This window comes from Neophocaena asiaeorientalis, unplaced genomic scaffold, assembly GCF_003031525.2.
Source record: "Neophocaena asiaeorientalis asiaeorientalis breed wild unplaced genomic scaffold, Neophocaena_asiaeorientalis_V1.1 scaffold143, whole genome shotgun sequence".
Lineage (NCBI taxonomy): Eukaryota > Metazoa > Chordata > Mammalia > Artiodactyla > Phocoenidae > Neophocaena > Neophocaena asiaeorientalis.
Window position 1 is genome coordinate 2,280,832 of NW_020175536.1, and position 25,819 is coordinate 2,306,650.

Sequence of the window (25,819 nt, forward strand, 5' to 3'; positions counted from 1 at the left end):
GAAAATGTAGAGCTGCATTGAGCGACCCAAGCATCAGAATACCGCCATTATACAATGGATGGCCAGAGTCTGAACACAGGATTTTTTGTTGTTCAAACTGTCTTCAGTTTGTGAGCACTTAACTCACAATGTTGTTGAGAATTATGACAGAGAAATGAATTCAGTTTTCTAAAAACAGTTTCCCAAAAAAGCCAGTTGGATTTTTACATTTCTGACTTGGACAATGAATGAATGAGCAGAAATTCGAACCTTAATCGATGGTTTCTCAAAACCCACTTGCTTCTATCGTTTGTCTCTGGTGAAACTAATAGAATATTCTCCCAATAAATCTTGAGGCACAGGAAGCCATTTTATTCCTGGCTGAAATGGGCTCAATGGTTCGCAAGCGAGCGTCACCTACTGAGACACGTGCTGGGAACATTTAGGTGGCTTCATGATGCCAGGGGCAGCCGGTCCAGAACTGCTCAACCTAGGCACACACAGACTGTGACAAAAGAGCAAATCCCACCACAGGCTTCCTTCCCTTTCCATGGGGAAAGAGAACTGTGCCTTAGACCAAGTGGCGAGTGCCAGCAAATACTCTATAATACCCATGGAGGGTATTAGGGAGAAACAGAAACTGTAGGTAAGGAGGTCGGAATAAACATTACTGAAATTAACACATCAACCTAGGCTTTGTCTCTGGCAGACCTAGGAGGGTCTCATCTTCGGCCTAACAGCTTATATGTTAAATCAACAAACAAAAAGCAAGCAGCACAAATCTTACTTAAAACTAACAGGGTTCTCTTTCCTCAGGCCCCCAGTTTTTAAAACTACCCAGCTGGGATAGGTAAGCATGGAGACTCACTCTGGGAAGCGTAAAGCCCCTCGGCCGCTCTGTCTTCGTGTCCGTCATACTCCCTGCTGGACAGCTGCCTGTTGGCAGTCTCCAGTCGATCTGTGCACAGAAAGGAAACGATTACAAAGAAATGCACTTGCATTTAAGTCATCCTCCAACAGGCAAATGACCTGGGTGCCGAGAGCTGGGTGGGGAGAGATGCCCAGGGAGGAGCCCCAAATTGAACAACTCTTGGGGGGGGGGGGACAAGATGCTCCAGAACATCAAAAAGAAAAGTCCTCAGACGCCACACTGTGCCTTTATGCAGTTTAATGGCAAGGTGTGCACCGGTGGCAGGCAGCGAAGAACAGGTTCCTGCAAGGCCAGCAGAGTCCTCGAAAAGGGGTTGAGTTCCCTTAGCTCAAACCCAGCCCTCGTCTAACCTTGACCATCAGCCCTCTGTAGCTGGGAAGCAAAAAATTAAAAATAACAATTAAATAAATACCAGGAAACAAGTCAAGATGACCTAACGGATGAAGATTCTACTCAGTGAGTTCTAGGTCTGCTTATGCCATTTGGTCAATCTTCATCTACTCAATTAAATAATTCAGCCTCACAAGTCTTTATTGAGCTTACATAATACCCAAGACTAAAGGGTTTGCAGTAATAATAAAAAAAAAAAAGGTAGGTTCCAGCTACAGACTGCCAGTACACTGAGTCTTTTGACACGAGGGAACTGAAAAATGGCTTGGCTGACCGAAAGTGAAGTATAATTTCATGGGTCAGATCATTCTGCATGTTGGAGGTTGCCAAGATCCTGTAACAGGGGGCTCCTAGCTTTCAGGAAGTTGATACATATCTACTCTTTTCACAACCGTGGGCTTTTTTTTTCTCCAAGAGGGACATGTGTCTAACTCTGCCTTCTATACTATATACCAAGCAAGTGTTAACTGTTGGCTTTCAAAGAAGGCAACTAAATGCCTCAGCTTGATGTGACAAGGGTTGTGCATGGAACATTGGTCTTTTCAGACATTCCCATTCACAACACGAGTCATGTTAAGTACTTTTAAAGCAAGAAGGAGCTGCACACATACTCCCTCCCTGTCAGGGACTCGTGTATAGAGGTTGTCACTTCTCAGGTTCATTGCTGCAACCTACAACCTACAACGTGAAAAGAACACTTCTGCTCTCTGGTGCCCCTTTCCCAGGGGCTTGGGATTTACAAGGTTATGTAACATAACTTGGGCCTGAAGTCCGGCTGTCAGCAACACGGGGCGTTTAGGGTAGAGAAAACATGAGTGAACTTGACATGCCTCGGAGGTCTCTGTTGAAATCATGGAGCCTTCGAATCTCGCCTTCGAGTTTGTTTCTCATCGCCTTGTCCAGAGACTCTCGCTTGGTGGTAGACTTGACCAGACTCTCATAGGCTTCCGAGATTCTCTGAAGTTCTTTTTCAAACTGAAAGAAAGAAGCAGCACGAAAGTGAGACTTCTGACATTCCCCGCCATGCCTTAGCTATGCTGATTCTTGGATGCTCCAGTTGTGAAGGCTGTATCTTCAATGCAGCCTTTCTGTGTCTTAAGTTTGTCTACCAAATCCTGCAACCGACTTCACCACGCCCCCATCTGTCTCCCAGCACCATGTTAGGATCCTGTGAATTACAGACTCACAAGTCTGGTGGGACCATCTGATGTCACCTGGTAATAGTCTCTTGGTACAAATATCAGGAAGGGGTGAATTTAAACATAACTTAGGACTTCCCTGGTGGCGCAGTGGTTAAGAATCCACCTGCCAATGCAGGGGACACGGGTTTGAGCTCTGGTCCGGGAAGATCCCAATTGGTGCAGAGCAACGAAGCCCACGAGCCACAACTACTGAGCCACGTGCCACAGCTACTGAAGCCGGCGCGCCTAGAGCCTGTGCTCCGCAACAAGAGAAGCCACCGCAATGAGAAGTCCGCGTGCTGCAATGAAGAGTAGTCCCCGCTTGATGCAACTAGAGGAAGCCCGCATGCAGCAACAAAGACCCAACACAGCCAAAGAATATAATAAAATAAAATATAATGTTAAAAAAAATAATAAACATAAAATAAACATAAACCGTTATATTAAGTATGGCAATTTACAACTATTATTATTTTTCCTAGTTAATGTGAGGGAAATATTAAAGTACAGGAAAACTAAAGGATCACAAGTAGAACCCTAATTTCCTGACTCCAAGTACAGTGCTCTCCTGAGACCCTCCTACCCATCCCCAAAGGAACATAAAATCCACACGAAGAGAGGTTTCATCGCTTAGCCTTGTTATCCCTTTGTCTATGAAATTATCTATATAAAGGACTAATGGATTTGTATCTAACTGTAAACCATAGAAAACCTCTTTATATGTGGGAGTTGGAAGACATGGGATAAAAACCAATATTTTTTTTGTATTTCACGAAATCAAGAGCTGTAACTGGGAGAGCCTTTAATCTACGGCATATATAAATCTATAACAAGTAGCTATAACTGATATAACAGGAGCCTAACATAACAGCACGTTTTAAAGTAGAAATTAATAAATCCCATTTTATTGTTGTATAACATAAATGCAGGAGAAAGCGTAAAGAGTACCTGCAAACCTGGCTACCAAAAGTTGGAATCAGAGGCAAAGTGGCAGGGTTGAGAACACTAGCGCCTCTCCCTGGGCACCAAGAGAACTGCACCGTGTTTTGGTGCCTCCATGGAGAGCTGTCACCATAAGGCAGACACCCCGACTAACGGAACTCCAATTGCCCAGATCAAAAAGTCCCTGCTGACACTCCTATAAGTAATACATACCCTAACAGATACCTATTGCACACTTACTATGTGTCTGGGTGCCAAGGAAACAGATATAAGACAATTCCTGGTCTTTAGGGTCTCACAGCCTAGAGCTGGCCTGTATACAGATACATATGCTTCTACAGTGCAATGTGACAAGGGGTGTGGTGATTTAATGCTATGGTAGCCTAGAGACAAAGTTATTAATTTGGCAGGGGTGAGAAGGGGTTTCTTTAAAAAAGATTTCAGAGAAAATGCCATTTAAAATGAGTCCTGAGGGATGAACAGGAATTTGCCAAGCAGAAAAGAAAAGGCCAAAGGGCTTTGGCATTCTCGGCAGAAGACAGGGAATGACCCAAGACAGAGAGCCACGAAGGAAAGTGCATGTCTCTGACACGACAGGTCATCTGGGGATGACAGCAAGGGGCAAGTGGCCATAAGGAAGGACTTTACAGGCAAACGTAATTGTTGGGGTGTGGGGGGAGAGCTTGGGGAGGGGAGAGAAGCATAAATCGCACCTGAGGTTTTATGGAGATCATATTAAAGGATGGGGTTGCAGGGTGGGTGTAGGGAGAGAAGGCAGGAGAAAGGAGTCCAGGCAAGAAGCGAACATAAACAGTTTAATGACAGGACAAGGGCATGAACCCAGATAACCAAAAGGACAAATTCCAAAGACACTGAAGAGTAGAATCAATAGGTCTCCGTGACTGGTCTGGACGGTAAGGGAGAAAGAAATCACAGACATTCATAGCTTAGAAGACAGAGTAACAAGACTTAACCAAGATAAATGATAAGAGAAACAGGTTTACCTAAACCAAAAGTCTGGTTTTGGAGATACCATGTCTGAAGTGCCTGCAGAACAGTTAGTAGGAAAGAGACGGGTCTGAAAGTCAGGTGGGCAGTTGTTTCACTGTGCATAGATGACAGACGAAGTCACAGAGTGAGACCACTTAGGGAGATCAACAGAAGATCAGAGGGCCAAGGGTGGGAGCGCTGACACTGCAGGAGAAGGCGAGGCAGGAGAACCCAGGAGACAGACTGATGCCAGGGGTGCCATTGCAGCCAGGAACCCAGGAACTTAAAGAAGGAGACCGGATGTGGTCAATGCCCTGGAGGTTACAGACGGAGCCAAGACACATCTGAGGGCTTCCCTGGTGGCGCAGTGGTTGAGAGTGCACCTGCCAATGCAGGGGACACGGGTTCGTGCCCCGGTCCGGGAAGATCCCACATGCCGCGGAGCAGCTGGGCCCGTGAGCCATGGCCACTGAGCCTGCGTGTCCGGAGCCTGTGCTCCGCAACGGGAGAGGCCCCAACAGTGAGAGGCCAAAAAAAAAAGACACATCTGAGAAGAGGTGGGTGAAGAGGCTGGAGGGCATCAGGCCTTCTGCTCAGTGGCCTCCAACCAGGGAGGGGCCCAACGCCAAGGCTCCCTTCGGCACCAGGAGATGTTCCCAAAGGCCTCCTCATAGCAGAGTTGGTTGTTCCACAGTCCCGTCATTTCTACAAAGCCTTTCTATCTCTTGCAAAGATAACATGAATGATTGGTCATGTGGCAGCAGAAAGAACAGCATGTCCTGAATCCTGTTCACAGTTCTACCGCAAATTATGCTCCTTCCTTTTAATTTTGTTTTCAAAAGAGATGGCTCCAAAACATACCACCATTTCTACGCTAATTCCATCTGTAAAAGGTGGCCTTGGTTTTTGGACAGTTGGACCATCCCCATCTAGACCGAAGGCATCACCTAGTCCCCAAGGAAGCTGAGGGCACCAAAAACCCTGAGGTGTCGACCTCTGCAAGCCCAGGGCAACTAGGATGCCTTCCTCAACTAGGCCACCCGTAGGAACTTCCCTCCATCTGATTTCACGTACTTTCATCTGTTGTATTCACCTGACTGGAATTCTGATGCATTTTGTGTCTCTCATTTGACTGTCAGTTACTTGAGGGCAGAAACAGTCCCTACAGCCCCAGACCTGTGCCTTCTTATGACAAAAGTACTGACTGTTTACTCTATATTTATGACTCCTAAAGACAGCCTTGGACATTGATCAAACTACACCTGGCTGTGGATTCTTTCCTTTCATGAAAAGAACTTCCGTCCGCACGCTATAAAGGGAAACTGCAGCGTCCCCAAGACGGCATAGTTTACCGTCTCAGATACTCAGACGGACAGGAACTGGGACAAGGTTACGTGCTTGTAGCTACCAAGAGAGAAAGGGTAAGGGTCATACTTCTGGACAATGTATTTCCTGCAAAAAGCGATACCTGTCGTGGTGGAGACAGATGAGTCTCCTTCAGTGTGACCGGAGAGGACAGAACTACGACTAAACGCAGCAACCTAATGAGATGAGACTGTGATTCAACATATGGAGGAATTTCCTAACCACCTTTCCCAAAAGTCTACCCAGTAGTGAGCTTCTCTTTTCTAGCAACATTCAAGTAAAAAATGAACATCTTCTCTTCGGAGACATGAAGCAAGGCTTTCTAAGGGGTGGGAAACTGGACTAGAATCATTTTAATAATTTTTAGTCTAAAGCTCTACAGTTTCTGACTGCACACTCCTTCAGAAGGAGAACCACACCCTCTTCTTCACATCGGCAGCTCCTCAACATCTTAAGTTCCCTTTGATGCGTGTTAGAGGTGGAGGGAGGTGGAAAGGCTGCCTTTGATATACAGACATCTGGGCCAGTTCAGAGTCTGAGGATGATCGTGTGAAGGGGATTCTGGCTTTGCCTCCACAGCTCCCATCCTCCCTTACAGCCTAGACATCAGGAAGCTCTTAGGCCAGGCTTGCAAGATCCCCTGAAATCACATGGAGAAGCACTCCCTGGCCCAGAAACAGAACCACGAGCAGAAGGGAAAGCCTCACACAGCTTTCACTGGCATTGCTGCCACGAAGCAAATGCACAGAAAAGTGTCCGGAGAAAAATCTCAGCCCTTCCCAGCTCTAGAAACTGGCTTGTTCCCTGATACCTTCGCCTGCACAGCTCAGGGACCTACAGAATCGAAGACAGGCCTGCCATCCAAGCCTCAGACTGCCCAATCACAGCCCCCTCTGTTTCACTGACAAAAGAAGAGGGTCTTTGCTAAAGCAAGCCCGGGGGGACGGTAAACATGGCGCCCTTTCCCTTCAAACGTCCATCTCCACCCTGATGGCTTCTGAGGCCAACCAGCTCATAGTCTGGCCCAGCTGGAAATTCCATCCATGAACTATGTTTCAGGGAAACTGGGAGGAAAAAGAAGCAAAACGAGTGCCCCAAGGGAAATAATGAAAAACCACTGCTCTTTCTGGGGGTCCCCAGCCACCATTCCAACACTAACAGGGATAATCACTGCCTTGTGCCTCTCTGGAAACGGGTCTTCATTTCCAGGCGGTACTTTGGCAGCCTCTGAGTTTAGTCGTCGTTTCCTGTCGTGCTCCTGGCTCAGTGCACACAGGCTAAGCACCGCAATTAAAAATTCATCTATTTTTGGTTCTGCCCTGGTGATGAATTTCTGCGAGTGCTCCCAAAGCTGTGAGGAAGGACTCTGGGTTGGACGTTCCTGCCAGCACAGGGCAGCCACATCCTACGGTGCAGCACTGTGGTTCCACCCAAGCCGGGGGTCATCATCCCCAAGGAGTAAAGTCACCTCATTGGACAGGCCTCTCCCTAGACCTGAGGCTTAAATAAGCAGCTGCTGAGACACGGCGGAGCAGTGAGGCCTAGGCTAGGATGACCTCGGGAACACAAGCCTTCAACTGTCGAGTCACGGTTTCATGCAGCTCTCTTTCTCTTGGCCCTAGCTGCTGAGAAGAGCTTCGGAACTTAGTGATAAATATGGCAAGTAGCGATCAAAACCTGAGATTTCAAATCGGCAATTCCAGTTCGACATATGACAGGTTAATGAAATACAATATTTATAGAACCATTCATAACATTCAAGGGACTGAAGGAGTCTGGGAATCCAGAAGGGACACAGCTTTTGATTTTTCTCCTTAAGTCATCAAAATGCTTTTGGTCACAAAGTTTAAGAGTCATCCCCTGTACAGGGAAAATGAATCACTGGGAGGCTGATTTTGGTTTTCAAAATAGAAATGGGCATCAACATCAAGAAATAGATGTATAGGGGACTTCCCTGGCGGTCCAGCGGTTAAGATGCCATGCATCCGATGCTGGGGACGCAGGTTCGAACCCTGGTCGGGGAATGAAGATCCCACATGATGTGCGGCCAAAAAAAGAAAAAAAAGATGTATGTTACAGGCCAATAAAAAAGTGTATCTTAATAAAAAGTCAACAAAGAATAACAAGACCTCACAATTTATGCATCCTCCCTGCAACTGTTCAAAAATGTCCATGGAAGAGACAGAGAACCACACTCTGCCCTCAGGTGAGTCTGCGCGGCTCCTGAAAGCACCTGCCATAGGGCTTCATCAGGGAGAAGAAAAACATTACTGATTTCCCAGAAAATGCTGAGTTGGCCCTTCCCAATTTTCAGACTGTACCAGGAAAGAAGCTGCCCCAGGAAGCATCAGAGGCAAGCCTGGGCCTAAGCAGTGACTTCCAGCCAAGGCCAGGAGCCAGAACGTGTTTCCCAACTTCTAAGGGTATGACTGAGGCTGGGAGTGAGGCCGCCATCCTTAGGCAGCCCGCTGGTTCCCGGCTCTCATTTGTTCCCCTCCAATAAAGGCAGCCAGAGTTCTCTGGGCCAAGCCTGGTCTTGACTCCAGGGATTTCCAGACCCTCTCGGTGGAAGCTCTGCACAAATGAGCTGGGGCAGGTCCTTGTCTGTGAATGTTTGCATCATTCCACCCACTGCTCCCAGCCGACTGCTGCCAGCCCTCAGGGAATCACAGGGGCTGACTGTTCTGACTCCCGGACCAGCAGAAAGGCCAGGCTTAACTGAGAGATCAACATTGCACAGAGAACACCATGGGCCAGCCAGGAGCATGTCCTGTTACACAGAACCAAGTGGCAATGCTTCTGTAGCCAGGTGAGTTTACATTCTCACACTTTCTCTTTACAAAAGCGACTGCCCAGGACAGAGAACGCACCCAGACTCTTATGAGATGCCTTCTACCACACATGCCTCCTTGCTTCCAGAAAGGAAACTTGAGTGCCCTGGGGCTCTGCTGCCTGAAAAGATCCTATGACTGGGTGGGATAGGGAGGGTGGGAGGGAGACGCAAGAGCTATACGTATGTATACGTACAGCTGATTCACTTTGTTATATAGCAGAAACTAACACAACATTGTAAAGCAATTATACCCCAATGAAGATGTTAAAAATAAATAAGTAAATAAAATTTAAAAAAACAAAAAAAATTGCTTAAAAAAAAAAATAAAGATCCTATGACTTTTGCCCCTCACCTCTTCCTTTCTACCTGCAGCATTTCAGGTGCTGGCATGTGGGTCATCATGAAATCACTGCCTGTGATTTCACTCTCGCTGGATGTCTTCCTGCTGACTTTGGCTTTCAGCGTAAAGCCCTAAGAATGAAGGCTGCCGTACATCCTAATATTCCCACGACAATGACACAGGCTGGAATTACGCAGCATCTCCCCACCTGTTAAGTCATAGCATAAGGAGAGCACGCAGTAACCTGTACTCTGCCCTCAGTGCTGAGACATCGCTGCTTTTTGCAGAAACCAGCTAATGAAACCAACATGGCAATCACAAGGTTCCTGTCTGAGATACCAGATTGAAAGGAAAAACCTGTCTCTCTCAACTCACTGCTTTGTGTTACTCTCGGTGTCCCCTTTTCCACACTGTCCATCTGGGGAAATGCTACTCAACCTCTGAGTCTCAGGTCCAGGGGCACCTCTGCTGCCCCTCCTGCAGCCTCTTGATGTCCTACTGCAGGTTTAACTTACGCAACTCTACCCCTTTTGGACTATAAGCTCCTCCAAGGCAGGCACCGTGGCATATTTATTTTTGTCTCCCTAAAGCCTTGCTCGGTGCCTGGCATAAAAAGGGGTCTAGTTAAACTGTGGCCAGTGAGTCAGGGAGTCAACCCCCAACGGGCAGGTAAGGAATTGTGTTCCCCTTCCAGAGAACTTTCTCCCTCCCCTCCCCTAGGGAAGTCCGGTACCTTGTGGAGCTTGTCGGTGTTGTCGTAGTAACTCTGAAGTTCCTGGTGCAGCACCCGGTTCTCCTCCGTTAGGATCTCCACCATCTGCTGGGCTCGCTCCACGATCGCAAATGCATCCGGACCAAGCTGCTGGCTGGGGGAGGCGGCTGGCGTGGGCTGCGAGGCTGCCAGGGTCATCGGAGGTGGAGGTGGCAGGGACACCGAGTGCAACGGCCCGCTGACGGAGGAGTTCTGGGAGGACATCGGGCTGTGCTGCTGCACCGTTGACGGGAAAGGAAGCTGGCAGGGGCGGCTGCAAGGGAACAGAAGACCAGCAGTCAGACCCCAGGGCCGTGGTGGGGAGAGGAGGGAAGCCCAACCACACGGGCACTATGGCTGGTTTCTACTGCCAGGGGTCGTCACTGACGCACGGTCCAAGCTAGGTTGACTGAAGCAGCTTCAACCCTCCATCCCACAGATATTTAATGCGCTCTCCCCATCGGAATCATCACTGCTCTGGTCACTGAGGAAAGAGTGGACCAGACAGACAAGGTCCCTGCTCTCATGAAGCTTGCGTTCTCGGGGAGAGAGACCGGCACACCATCACACGATAAACACACAAAGCCAGGTACTGAAAAGTAATGAGCCCTCTCCAAAGAATCAGGAGGACAGGGACAGGGAATGACTGAGTGGCTAGGTCATACCGAAAGGTCAGGGGTGGACGCTTGAGTCGAAGTCTGTTGACAGACAGGAGGAAACAGTGGTTGGGGGCAGGGGGTAGAGAAGTGCGAAAAGTGTTGCAGGTAGAGGTATCGCCTGCGAGTGGGGCTTAAGGCAGGACTTAGAGGAGAAGATCAACTGGAAGAAAGCAAGTCGATACAGAGCACAGCCAGCAAAAGCAGCACAGGCTAAGGCCAGCGGGATGGGCGAGGGTCCTTGTGAGCCAAGGGCAGCCCTTCCCTTAGAGTGTGAAGCAGGGCCAGTGGGGGAGCTGCTTCCACTCTGAGTGGTGTATAGATGGGATGTACGTTGGCAAGGGTGGACCAAAGGTGCCCAGTGAGGAGGCCTGGGTGTGGTCAAGGTGAGACCTAACAAAGGCTCAGAGGGTAGCAGCAGAAAAGAAATAGTACATGGATCTGTGGTATGTTTTATTTATATTACGTATGGGGAGAGGGAAAGTGAGAAAAAATTTAAAATTACTCCTAGATTCTGGGGTCCACACAAATGGACAAGGGTACCATTTAATGAAATGGGAAAGTCTTAGGGAAGGAACAAACTTTGTGTGTTCTGATTTGCTGAGATAAGGAGGTCTGAGGATCAAAAGTCTGATTTTAACCAGGTTAAAAAGAACACACAGGTCTTCCCTGGTGGCGCAGTGGTTGGTAGTCTGCCTACCGATGCAGGGGACACGGGTTCGTACCCCGGTCCGGGAAGATCCCACACGACGCGGAGCGGCTGGGCCCGTGAGCCATGGCCGCTGAGCCTGCGCGTCCGGAGCCTGTGCTCCGCAACGGGAGAGGCCACAACAGTGAGAGGCCCGCGTACCGCAAAAAAAAAAAAAAAAGAACACACAGAGGTGTCCCTTGATGGTTCAAATTCTGGGTACTAGCTCCTTTACTTGAATTTCCACCTTCTGTTGCCCCTCCCTACCGATCCCCTCCTCATGATTCTGCTAACCTGTTTCATAAGGATCACTGTGTTTTCTTTCAGCCTAAGCCAAGGGCTCCTAACGACAACTCCTATAGGTATAAACAGCAAAGACAGTCTTGGCCTCTAGTTTTCCAACCACGGCTGTCGCTCTTCTGCAGACTTGGGAGAAATGGTTTTCTTGCTGCCCCCTTCAACCTTTAGGTCTCAGTCTGGGAACTGGGGTGCCAAGAATTAGCAGCAAGCCCCAAATCATCAACTTTCTATATCAAGGGGTTGAGATCCTTCTACTCCGTAACAGTTTCCTGTGCCACTTCCCATTACTTGTGGCCATCCGTGGCCAAAACTCTCAGAGCTACTACGCTTTTCCTCGGGAGCTCATCTGGCCTTATATTTCCTTTTGAGTATATTTGCTGGAATGTTTTTGGACCCTGTCAGCCTCCATAGCTCTCATTTTGTAAGTACCTCTTAGGGCATTTTAAGAGTCCTCTGAATGCTGACTCCTGGCAGCTAAATGTCAAACTCTCTAGCAGAAAAGTTGACAACGGTCACCTTAGCCCTCCCTACATGGAGACATAGTTACTCCTAAAGACGACCTCAAAAGGAACCCAGCAGATCCCGCCAGAGTGACTAACCACAAGCTCTGCTCTGGTAACCAATGTCAGAGCACTCCACCGGGGCTTAGGAGATAGTTCCCAACTAGATTTCCTTATGCCTTCGATCTAGGCGCCCCATCCATTTCATGTTAAAATAGCTGGGATCTAAGTTCCCCAAGTCAAGGTAGAGAACCATGGAGCTCAATGTGGTTCTTTACTCCTTAAGTGTCTCAGATTTCAGAAAGGAGTGCTGTCGATGGAGAAGTGTAAACCCTTCCTCCTCCCTCCCTCTCCACACCTATTATTGAATACTTAACTATCTGGCCGTTATGAAATAAAACATTTCTGCATTCTGATGAATCTGTGCCCCTTCCACACTGAAGTGTATGTGAATACGTGACGCCCCGTGTGTATGAGGAGGTCTGTGTGTACAAAGTCCAACTCCATAGCGAGAGTGAGATGCCCCTGGTTGCTCTTCACAACGCCCAACTTTCACCCCAGATCACAAGACCTCCTATCAGTTGTGGACCCAGAAAACCATAGATCCTTAGTGAGTACGTGCATTCCCACAGACTGGCTAAATACTACGGTGCAGTTTTCGTGGATAGAGGTTACCTTGGCAAGAGACAAAATGCCACAAATTACACTGCCTCAATTCAAAGGCAGACACCCATCCCTACCTCCTCGGTTCTCCCTTCTCACTTCATCCAACGCGAATGACAAGCATGGCGCGTCTCCTTGGAGCTCAAGTGGGCACAGATGAGGCATCCGGGCTTGCCTTTGACCCAGGCAGCTTCAGGCTGGGGCTTCTACCTTTTAACATTTATTGGGCTCTGGGATTTGGAACTCACAGTCAGTGATGGGCTTATCTTCTCGGTCATCCTTTTCCTTTATATAACAAAAAGGGAGGTTTTTCATAATGTCAGCCTAAGCCATCCACGACAGTGACGAGTTACCTGAGTGGCAATGCAGGAAAAGGGTGTCTGCCAAGCTTGGAGACAGAAAGAATGGGTTTTTCAAAATGGGAAGTCTTCTATTAAATAGAGAACACCGGCCTCACAAAATAACTCGGTGACACATTCAAGAAGCACCGTATTACAATGGACGACGTGCAGCCAGGAGAGCAAACCTCTGTTCCGCGGCTTCGCCACTCAGCCAGCTGGGGCTGGTAGGCTCAAAGGTCTGTACAAGGCAAATCTGGCTGAGGGTAATGAAGAGGAAAGAATGGTGGGGGAGGGCCGGAAAGTGTCACGATCATACCAGTGCTATGAAACAAGCTATCCCCAGCTTCCAAAGATAACGCTACTGATCAGCCACCAGCAGGATAAACCCTTCCTCATAAGGGACACAGAGAAAAGGGAAAAAGAGGAGAAGGGAACCAACATTTACTGAGAAACTACTTGTGAATAGAATTCTATGCCACAATCTTCTATTCGTGAGCCTACTCCCCCTGTTAGAAAGTGAAGGCAGAGAGCTAGGTTACTTGACATTATGTGTCTCCTGGGACCATCCACCACTTGGCTTATTGTTAAAGGACTTACGGAGTTAATATGTATAAAGCCAGGCACAAATTAAGCAGTGGACAAATGTTAGCTATTATCACCATTATTGTAATTATCATCATCTATATCCCAGAGCCTAGCCCTGAGTGTGGCTTTCATGAGCAGTCCAATAATTTTTTTCGGTTATGGCTGACATTCACCGGGCACTTTTTACGTACCAGTCACTGTGGTACGCACCACTACATGCACCATCTCATTTTGACCTTTACGATTGCCTTATAAAACAGGCATCTTCGTCAAGGCTCTGTATTTAGATGAGAACGCAAGGGACAAGATGGTAAGTAACCTGCAAAATGGAACAGAGATAATAGAAACATAAAGGAGAATCAAAGCCCAGGCTTTTCAGTTTCAGAGTCCTTGTAGCTCACTCTTGCCCTGAACAGACCAGGTGAAAGCAGGGAGGGAAGGCAGCCACCCCTTGTCCTCTGCTCCCGCGTTCCTGTGGCTCAGTCTGAGCCACCACCACATCCATGGCTCACATCCTAACAACAGCATCACAGCTTTTTGTAGGCTTGAGTCACCTCGGGGGAAGCATGAAGGCTAGAAACCTGCCCCTGAGTTGTCCTCTTGGACTGTTACTTACCTTCAACATTATTATCTTTCATAGGTTAATGTCCCTTCTACAGAGAGCATTCAACTCACATTTATTGAGGGTCTATGCCATCTGCCAGTTAGCACATTTCATCACCTTGCTTAATCCTCACACAAACCAAGGCAGGACCACCAACAGGTCCTGCTCCTTTCTCAAGGAACCAAATGAGCCTTGGGACACCACAGAAAGTGACCTCTTCCCACATGCCACTGAACTGACCAGTTATTTAAATACGTCTGAGCAGGGCTGAAAAAGCCTCTTTGCCCCAAGCCCACAGTGATGTATTAGAAACAAGAATCAAGGAGCATTTAAAGAGCCACATCTAAGAGACAAAATAGGGGGTCATACTGGGAAGTCGTGCAGGCTGGTCTTCCATCGTCAGTGACTTGGACCACCCCAGGCCTAGCCTGACCCCAGAATCTGCACCCGCTTCTTACTTCCAAACTTACAACCTTGCCTGAATCACACACCTGACAACCTACCTTCTCTTGAATTTTTAAATACGATATTATTTAATTTTTTATGCATGTGTGTATTATTCTCCCTAATTACTAGCATGCATGTTTTTTTGAGGGTAGAAAAGCATGACTTATACTAAGCTGGTACCCAGTACATTTTTGTCAATTGATTTGGCCCCTGAACCCAAGAGCAAGTTAGGAGACCATATATGCTCGATGCACTTTCAAAGACTGACTCAACCTTCAACATTGTTTTATTAAGGAAGAGACCTCTGGTATTTAGATTGGTTCTGGATCACATAGGTAGAATCTCCAATCATGACATTGCCAATATAATAACATAGCTCCAAGTCACTGCCGTTCTCATGTATTGAGTTGTCACAAAATGCAGCTCAAAACTGAAGTGACAATGTTATCTGGACTGGGGAAACAAGGTCATTGGAGACAGCTAATCAACATCCATTTGCTTCTCTCTGCATACAGTAAGCTTCATAAATAAGCTAGTTTAAATGTATGTGTTTACATTATACCTGTACTAAATGTGCCATGAATAGCACTTTACATCCACTGTCATTCCATTCTCACAAGCTTGGGCATTCCCTGCTGTCACACCATATATTATTATTCTGTTTTTAAAGTATGCAAACTAAGGCTCAGAGGATCACAAACCAGAGATCTCAGTCTTTATGAAGCAAAACAATGGGCTATGAACTGGGGGTTGGAACCCGCATACTCCCACCACACCAGGGCTTTTGCCCCATGTTGGTACAGGAGAGCACTGTTCCTGAATATGGGGTCTCTTTTCCCTGCTTCTGCTTCCTTCTAGCCAAGTAACCATGGGCAAGTTTTTAACTTCTTCGTCACCTTTAAATGGTGATGATAACAGTATCTACCTCAAGAGTTGTTGTGAGAATTAAATGAGATAATGCATGTAAAGCACTGCACATAGTGTCTATCATTAGGAAACTATTGATACTTAATAACTGTTAGCCTCTTCTATTATCACACACTGCCAACGGGTGTTAGGAGAAAGGCAAGGGACAAATGCACCCTTGGGTGTCGCTTCCTCTTCAAACACTATGTGTTGAGAATCCCAGTCCCTAACAGTAAAGCTTCAACAAGGAATAAAAGCAAATGCTAGCACCATAGAATCTTCCATTTCTGAACTGTTTGCTTGCAGTGCAATGCAGAACAAGAGTATAAAGGTGATGCCTGTACACGTCAGGACACTCTCTCTTGAACACAGATTCTCACTTTCTTCTAGACCTGTGCTGTCCAAAATAGTAGCCACAAACCACACGTGGTTACTGAACACCTGAAATGTGACTCATCTGAACTGAGATGTGCAGGAAGTATAAAAGGCACATCAAAGTTTGATGACAGTACAAAAAATGTAAAACATCTCATTAATAGTTTTTTATGTTGATTACCTGTTGAAATCATAATATTTTGCATATAATGGGTTAACTAAAACATGTATCTAAAATTATGTTTTTAAATGGATTAACTAACTGTATGGAGGTTCCTTAAAAAACTACAACTAGAGTTACCATATGATCCAGCAATTCTACTCCTGGGCATATATTTGGAAAAGACACATGCACCCCAATGTTCATAGCAGCACTATTTACAATAGCCCAAATATGGAAGCAACCTAAGTGTCCGTTGACAGATGAATGGATAAAGAAGATGTGGTATATAAGCACAATGGAACATTACTCAGCCATAAAAAAGAAAGAATGCCATTTGCAGCAATATGGATGGACCTAGAGATTATCATACTAAGTGAAGTAAGTCAGACAAAGACAAATATCATATGACATCACTTATATCTGGAATCTTAAAAAATGATACAAATGAACTTATTGACAAAAAACAGAAACAGACTCACAGACATAGAAAACAAACTTACAGTTACCAAAGGGGAAGGCAGGGAGGGATAAATTAGGAGTTTGGAATTAGCAGATACAAACTACTATATATAAAATAGGTAAACAACAAGGTCCTACTGTATAGCACAGGGAACTATATTCAATATCCTGTGATAAACCATAATAGAAAAAAATATTTTTAAAGAATGTATATATGTATGTATAACTGAATCACTTTGATGTACAGCAGAAACTAACACAACATTGTAAGTCAATTATACTTCAATTTTTAAAAATGGTTAACTAAAACATGTCTTTTAATTAATTTCACCTGTTTCTTTTAACTTTTTAAAAATGTGGCTGCAGGAAAAATTTTAATTAGATATGTGACCCAGATTACACTTCTTTTCTTTTAAGGATGTCAATGTCTTTATCTTTTTTAATTTAGCCATTTTATTTTTTAAAAATTTTTATTGGTGTGTACTTGATTTACAGTGTTGTGTTTGTTTCTGCTGTACAGCAAAGTGAATCAGTTATACACTGATTCTTTTAGATTCTTTTCCCATATAGGTCATTACAGAGTATTGAGAAGAGTTCCCTGTGCTACACAGTAGGTCCTTATTGGTTATATATCTTATATATAGTAGTGTGTATGTGTCAATCCCAATCTCCCAATTTATCCCACCCCTCCTTCCCCTCCTCACATTATATTTCTATTGTTGAGCACTGCTCTAGTCCACATTGCATGAACACCAGAAGGCCTCATTTTGGAGACAATTCCAGAAATCAGTGAGCAACAAAACAATTCATGCAAACAGACTAGCAGTCCCCACTCTACTGTCCCCAGATCCCCAAGCATCAATGGTGATCAGCAAGCTATATTCAATGTATTAAACTATATATTTATCTACAATTAGGCCATGATGCTAACATTTAATAAGTGTGGCTTGTGTGACTGACAAAAATTGTCCAAAACACAACAGGAAAAGAAACATCAATGGATAAACAGACGAAGGATATGATCAAGTAATTCAGAAGAGAAAATGCAAACAGCTAAATACATTTCCTAAAGCAAACTTATTAGTAGAGAAGTAAAATCAAGACAACTGTTTTCCATTTATCAACATTAACAATTCAGTTCAATGAATGTTTACTGAGCCTCTAAGCAAAGATTCTTTAAAATTCTCAAGATATGATGCATATTAGCATTTCACCTGAGTAAAAAATAGTATATAGAAAAATGACTAGAAGGAACTATGACAAAAGGTCAGAATGACTATCTCTAGGTGATGAAATTAGGGATGTTTTTTCACTCTTCATATTTTTCTGTTCTTTATACAATTTCTACAATGAACACGGATGGCTATTCAAAAAAATTTTCACTAAGTAATATATGTTATAGAAAAATTAGAAAATAGAGAAAAATTAGAAAATAAAGATAAGCCAAAAAATGAGAAAAATTAGAAAATAAAGATAAGCCAAAAAAATCAGCAGTTATTCTAATAATCAGAGAAAGTAAACAAAATAAAATAAAAGAATTTTAAAATGAGATGAAAATAACAGGGCTTCTTGGCTGTGAAGAGGTTCAAATTTTAAGACTTCTCACTCAATAAAAATACCTCTTATTTACCTAGAGATTTCCAACTTAGAGTATATTCTTATAATTTTCTAACCCTCAAAGCAACAGTGAATGGAGTATTTAACAATGGTTACGGCTGGATAATGGGACTGCAGGTAATTTCTATTTTCCTTCTTTTTTTTTTTTTTTAGGGAGTGGAGGAAGTGGGAGTTATCTATATTTCTAGATTTTCTACAATGAACATGTTTATTTATGTAAGGAAGAAAATCAGTTAGTTTTAGGAAAAATCAGCTGTAACAAGCTGCACATAAGGAAACTGAGTCTCTGAGAACTTATTCAATTTGCTACAAAGTGGGAGAGCCAGGACTCAAAACCCCTCACATCTTCTTTTCCCAAACCCACAGCCTTCCCACCTGGATCTCTTTGGTGGTGCAGACACGAGACTCATAAATGTTCAAATTGAGACTAGGGTCTTGGGTAAGCTAATATCAAAATTATTGCTATGCAGGATGCGTATGGATAATCCTCTTGTTTGGAGAAGCCACTCATTTAATGCATTGCTGCGGGAACTGTGTTAGATTTCCTGAGAAAGTAAGCTGAACTTGACCCTAGCCTTTTGAAATTCCCACACTGCAGAGTTGCTTCTCACAATAAACAGGGCATTTTATTTGGCTCATCCAGCCATAATTCAGCTTAAAAATTATACAAACTCCTGAGTTTTAATGCTGGTATTCAAAACACATGTTTAGCTAGTGGAATTTATTTTTTTTAATTTATTATTATTACTATTATTTTTTGCGATACGCGGGCCTCTCACCGTTGTGGCCTCTCCCGTTGCGGAGCACAGGCTCCGGACGCGCAGGCTCAGCGGCCATGGCTCACGGGCCCAGCCGCTCCGCGGCATGTGGGATCTTCCCGGACCGGGGCACGAACCCGTGTCCCCTGCATCGGCAGGCGGACTCTCAACCACTGTGCCACCAGGGAAGCTCTAGCTGGTGGAATTTAAATAACACTCCCTGGCCTCACTTTTGTTAAGAGCAACGCATAGCTGTTAATCCAATAGCCTTGGGTCTAGCTCACATTTTGATGCCACATAGCAATTCATTTTCATAGGTGTCTAAACTGCAAATCAGCACTTTGCAAACACACTTACTCCAAAAATCCTCCTTCCTCCTCCAGCCGTTTCCAACTCAGAGTAAGACCGGACCACCAAACACTCTTTCCTGTACTACAGCACATTCCAGACCTCACGCCCACCCAGAGGTAAGACCTGCTCTTTAGCCTGTATCTTTATGCTTGTTCACGTTGTAAACTGCATTCTGGCTGCACTGTTGGATCGATGTGTGTTCTTGGGGAGAGGCTTTCTCTCTCTCTAATTCGCCACATGTGCCCCAGGGCTGTGTCCTCTTTGCTCCCTCCCTCCTCCCTGCACTGTCTTTTGACATGTTCCCAGAGAGCATCAGGAACTTTGACTCTATGCTAAATAAAACCACACCAGGAGGTTTATCTAGGGGAAAATGTACAGGGCATTTTTTAAAGGAAAACATGAGCGATTTTGGGAGACCAGTCACACTATAGGGTCCCTCCATTAGTGCAGGAAACCGCGAGCCCCTGGCACTGATGGGAAGGATGGTGGTGGTGATGCCGGCTTGCGAAGAGAAGGAGCAAATGTGCTCTGTGGAAGGGGATCCACGGCACCGCTGGCTCTGACGTCATCTTGTAAGAAGATGCTTGTATCAGCCCAGGACAGAAGGGCTGGGTCAAATGCCACCACTCCTTGCTTTTATAGTATCTATCTACACACCAAGAATAAAATGAATACATTCATAGATGAATAAACTATCAATAAACAGTTACCACTCTTCCCTCTGCCTCTGGGAAGCTAGTAAATCAAACCCCATATGCTGAAAGGCAAGATTCAGCTAAGATAAAGGGCAGAAAAGGTAATGGACAGGCAGGAAGAGAGTGCCTTTCATTGACAGAAGTCATTTTTAGTCTTTTTCTCATACTGCCTGAAACATAAAAAATCATGAAAATCACTAAAAGAGTACTTAGCATCTTCCATAACTGAAACCTTCTGCTAAACACAGGCTAAAGCAAACAACTCCATGTACTGCTGGTATACTGCTTCACAGTCCCCGACCTCCAAATGAAAGCAAACCAAAGACAGCCGAAGCTCACAACCTACAGCTGTCAGCAAGGTTCAGTGTGCTCCTAAGTCTTCCGAGGCATCTGGAGAGAAAGGGGATCCTGGTCCCAGGGGGGCGGAACACAGGCTGGACATCAGGTGTGACATATAAATCTGATTAGAAATTCACCGGCTAAGTGACACCAAATGAAACCGGAAATCCTTGGCAGTGGTTGAGTGTTTACACTCATGGGAGAGGCACTGTGTGGCAGAGAGGTCCAGGGCTGCACCCCGGCTCCCGCACTTCCAATCTGGTGCCCGTGACTAAGTTACTTTAACCTCTCTCTCTCAGCCTAAGTTTTTATCATATCATAAATCCCCATATCATAAAATGGGGATATTCAGAGTATCCATCCCTGAGAACTGTTTTGAAGGTGTAGGAGGAGGACCCACACCGTGCCTGAGGCCTCTGCTACCACTGCCTCTGTTCCATTGTTACCTGAGAAGGGTGGAGATGGAGTTCCAGAAACTGGAAAATCAGAGCAAGTATTAGAGAAAACAGGTTTTAGTTTATTCTGAAGCCATGAAAATATACAGATCACATGAACACAAAAATACCAAGGGCCAATTTTCAAAATCAAATCAATCTAACTAGTCAAATACACGGCCCCCGCCAAATTAACCAAGCTAATAATTGCAAATGAAAATTAAAAATTAACACAATTTGCCTATTACATTAGCAAAGTTTTTGTAATTATAATGACTAATGTTGGTCATAGGGCAGTGAAACAGGCACTATAATATTTTCATAAAATTATCTGGTATCAGAAGTCATTAAATATTTAACTAAAATTTACCCAATAATTTCATTTCTAAATAATGATGCCTAAAGAAGCAAACCAAAATACGGAAAATTCGATGTGCATGATGATGGTCTCTACACTATTTATAGAGAAAAAGATGTAAATATATAATTTATGAAATATTATGCAGCAATAGAAAGGATGGTTATGAAAACAAACATTGTAGAAAAAAACTTGTAATATAATACTATCTAAAAAGAGCTAAGATACTAAACGGAATATAATCTATGATTACAACATGTGAAAAAATTAATTTGTACAGGGAAAATGTTAACAGTGGTTGTATTAAGAAAGTAGGATACTTTAAATAATCTTTTAGCATCTTTAGTTTCCACTTTGGGAAATATGGACAGATTTCTTTGGAAAACAAACATACATTTGACAACTGTGCTCCAAACTGCTTTGATGAAAATCAGATCATCCACTGGTATTCATTCGTGCATTCACTTCCATTAACGGTACAGACTACGTAAGCCAAGTCACAACTCTTAGAAGTGCTCTATTTCCACAAAATGTGTCAGCGTTAATATCAAAATTCTTCCTTTTCTTTATTTTTTTTAAAGCCTAATTCTCCAGAGAACAACCTGTCCAATTCTCACCTTGTCCTTATTTATATCCATTTCCACTTTCAGGTTGAAGGAAACGGAAGAAAAGGCAGGAACAAAACCAGAGTCTCTATCCATGGCCACTCATGGTGTCCGGAGGTCCCCACCAGCCACCCCAGTGGGGCCAGGTCGCCCTAGTCCCTCCATCTCCCCAGCCTCACTAGCACGCTCACAAAAAAGGCCAAGGTGTGCAAGTCAAGTACACCTTGACTGGTGGTCTCTCCGTGGGGTTTCCCACAAAAGGAGCCCATAAGCCACCACATCTCCCATCATTCGCAGATCAGAGCAGGTGAGAGAATTTGTAAGCTATGGTGACTCAGTAATGAAGGCAAAAGAACTCCAGGTTCTTCCTCATCTTATCTTAAGCTCTATGCTCTTTGGACCTTTCCACCTCTAGGCAAAACGAACTGAAGTCTCGACAGGCTGATGGGTTGGATCAGAACACTGAACATTCACAACATACTGAGGCCGTTTTTGCAGCACGCGGCCCGGATGTGGACCCGGTAATCTCAGTCAGACTCAGAAGAGTCTGAGATTACTGAGTCTCTCCGACTCAGAAGAGTCTGCGATGTATTGACCCAACAGCCCGCAGCTTCCCAAACCATCACTATTAATGACAAACTGATAACCCGTTAAGCATAAGGGAATGTGTCAGTGAAATTAAAAGGAGCCCTGCTCTTCTCGTGGGTCAAAGATAACTTGAACATCAGACACTGCTGAACTTCAGATCCAACCCTTGGAGCTCAGGCCACACTGAAGGTGTCTGAAGCAGGGCTGGTGTGGACGCAACTTTGTTTACCCTGTCGGCCAAAGGTTGCACTGCTGGAGTCATGCTGGCTAGGCGTGGGCAGGCTCACAAAGGCGCCTTGGAGCTCTGAGGTCCAGCCTCAATGGCCTGTCTGGTACGTCTTCTGGGACATTTTGATGTGTCATGTGGACCCAGCTGTCAAGCCTGGCAATCAGGTCAAATCCTTCATACATTTCTTCTTCTTTTTGATGTCATAACTTTGAGACAAATGACACCGCCCACCGATAACCGGGTAGCCCTCCAGGAAGGGCTTCCCTCCTCCCCTCACTGTGTCTCCCACTCGCAGCACATCTACTGCCAAATGACAAAAAGCAAAATGATCCACTTTATGCATTGCCATTTAACAAAGAACAAAGCCGAGCAGAAGGAAGGAGGCTTGATCTGGGGATATTTTCACTTTCTATCAGGCTCTAGAGGCCGACTTAAACAAATGCAAACTATCACAAACCAAACTCTGATATGATTCTGGGATAAACATCATGGATTATTTAACTCTGACAAATCAATGTTCTAAACACCAGAGATCTGAAGATTTCTTTTTCTTCTTCAAACCTGATAGTTTTTAAGTTTAAATTTCTCCCTGGCTTAAGGAACCATAAAAGGGTAGGAATAAGAGCCCCCCCAGGCCCCATCTTGATTCCCCAGGGGGGTCAGACTGTGCCCACTGAGTTCTCCTGCCTGTCAGGGGCCTAAAGGTTGGCATAGTGCTTCACAGCTGCCATCCCCCACCGAATGCAGGGAAATGCGTCAGCAGCTGGGAAGTAAGTGGCAGGCCGATCAGCCAGCTCTCTCTCTCTGCCAAGGCCCAGTCACTCCCTTTTTGCAAGATGTACGGCCAAAGTATGCCCTGCACACTGCCATTGGGGTGGCACGGGGAAACCTCAGCTCATTTGATTTAGAAACAGATGAATAAAGCCTTTGATGAGAATGAAGACATATCCATGATAGGCAGTGGCCACTTGTCTTCTCTTCCCATGCTCCATGCTCTCCCTGAGCAGAGCAAGCTCAGAAACATCTAAATGCTGGCGATTCCCAAATGTGTATCTCCAGACCCAGTTTCTCTCCTGAGAGCTTGTTTTCCAGTTGCCTTATTTCCAGCTGCCCTATTATTCCTCAACGTCCACAGCTAATCAATCATTAAATGATATCAATTCTATTTCTCTTAGCATATAAGGCTCCCCTATACCTATGTCCTCAAACCTAGGTCACCCTCACCAAGTCTTATCTGGACAATTGACCCCGGTCCCTGAGGCCCTCCTGGCCTCCAGTATCCCCTTCCTCGCCTCCAGTATCCCCTTCCTCTAATTCATCCCTCGCTGCCATTGAAGTCAGCCTAGTAAACATCAACACAGTATCTACTGAAAAACACTGGTTCTCCTAATTGTTTATGGATAAATTCTGAACTCTTTAGTATGACAGTCAAAGACCTTCAGCAACCGGTCTCAACTTCCCTGTCCAAACACACCTTCTGCTACTTCTTACCCTACCAGTGCTCTGCCTTATTGCAGCTCATGCCCGGCAAAACCTCCAAAGCTTTTTGTCTGAAGAAACGGCATCTCCCCTGCATAGTACCTACCGCTACTTCACCTCTGCCCCACAGCTCTTATTTATTCTTCAAGACCCAACTCAAATGTCACCTCTTCTGTGAAGCTCTCCCTAAGCGCTACAGCTGTGAGTCACACTACCCTCTCTGGTGCCCTAACGCTCTCTGCATATTTCTATCCTAAAACAGCACACTGCACCACGAGGATCTGTTAAGATGCTGGTTTCCCCCAAGACGATGCTGGAAGGACCTTGACGGTAGGAACCATATCTTTATCTCTGGACCAGGTACAGGGTTGCACAGAATACACAGTCGGTAAGTGTTGCTGAATCCATCAACAGATGTAGGAGGAATTAAGGCAATGGAGGAATAAGGTTTTGGTAGTCAGGATACTTGAGCCTTGCTCCAGCTGCCTCAGAGTCGAGTACTGTGGGAATTTAGTTTCTCATCTGTTGAATACGGGGGTGGGGCTATATGATTTCTATGGTCCCTTTAACTCCTCTGTTCTAGAATTCAGACTACATTTTCCTTTAAAATCTACAATGAAGAAAGACTCTATGAAACCCCATGGTAATAATATGTTCCAGGAGTTTGGACACGCTCCACAAAGCCGGCCAGGAAAATTGCTGCTCTGCCAGGCCACTGGGCTGAGCTCCCAAGGATGGCCAGCAATGGAGGCTCCTCCCCTAAACTCATAAATCCCCCGCTGCCTTCTGTCACATTTGGAGAAAATACCCAATTGCCCTCTTTTCTGTTTCACTCTGCATATTTTGGCCAAAATGCTGCTTATTAAATATTATGCACAAGAAAAAAAACAACGACAAAAAGCTAACACGCCTTGAAAATAATGAGTGCTAAAAACATGAATTAAACCACTAGGCTTACTATGGAAAACAGTATGGAGGTTTCTCAAAAAACTAAAAATAGAACTACCATAGGAACCAGCAATTCCACTCCTGGGTATATATCCGAAAAAAACAAAAACACTAATTTGAAAAGATACACGCACCCCAATGTTCACAGCAGCATTATTTACAATTGCCAAGGTATGGAAGCAACACAAGTATCCATCAGCTGATCAATGGATAAAGATGTGGCATATATATACAGTGGAATATTACTCAGCCATAAAAGAAGAATGAAATAGGTGGATTTCCCAACAGTGGTTGGGAATCCACCTGACAATGCAGGGGACACGGGTTCGAGCCCTGGTCCGGGAAGATCCCACATGCCATGGAGCAACTAAACCCGTATGCCACAACTACTGAGCCTGTGCTCTAGAGCCCGTGAGCCACAACTACTGAGCCCTCGTGCCACAACTACTGAAGCCCGCCCACCTAGAGCCCGTGCTCCACAACAAGAGAGAAGCCACCGCAATGAGAAGCCCGTGCACCGCAACAAAGAGTAGCCCCCGCTTGCCGCAACTAGAGAAAGCCCACGTGCAGGAACGAAGACCCAATACAGTCAAAAATAAATATAAGTAAATAAATAAATAAATTTATTTTTTTAAAAAGAAGAATGAAATAATACCATTTGCAGCAACACGGATGGACCTAGAGATTATCATAATAAGTGAAGTAAGTCAGACAGAGAAAGACAAATACTGTCTGTTATCACTTACATGTGGAATCTAAAAAGTACAGCAAACTGGTGAATACAACAAAAAGGAAGCAGACTCACAGGCATAAAGGACACACTAGTGGTTACCAGTGAGGAGAGGGAAGGGGGGAGGGGCAATGTAGGGGCAGGGGATTAAGAGGTACACACTATTAGGTATAAAATAAGCTTCAAGGGTATATTGTCCAACATGGGGAATACAGCCAATATTTTATAATAACTATAAATGGAGGATAACCTTTAAAACCTGTGAATCACTCTACTGTACACCTATAACATATAATATA

At 45.0% G+C, this 25,819-nt stretch overlaps 1 protein-coding gene across 2 annotated transcripts in view; it reads right to left on the minus strand.

The window, feature by feature from the left end:
• Window positions 1-25,819, minus strand: part of AMOTL1 (angiomotin like 1) — a 132,437-nt gene that overhangs the window by 43,464 nt on the left and 63,154 nt on the right. For both annotated transcript variants that reach the window (XM_024731311.1, XM_024731312.1), the window contains exons 4-6: window positions 9,685-9,976; window positions 2,131-2,275; window positions 848-937 (exon numbers count right to left, since the gene is read on the minus strand). In XM_024731311.1, coding sequence (XP_024587079.1) covers window positions 848-937; window positions 2,131-2,275; window positions 9,685-9,976 — 527 coding nt within the window. The remainder of the gene's footprint in view (window positions 1-847; window positions 938-2,130; window positions 2,276-9,684; window positions 9,977-25,819) is intronic.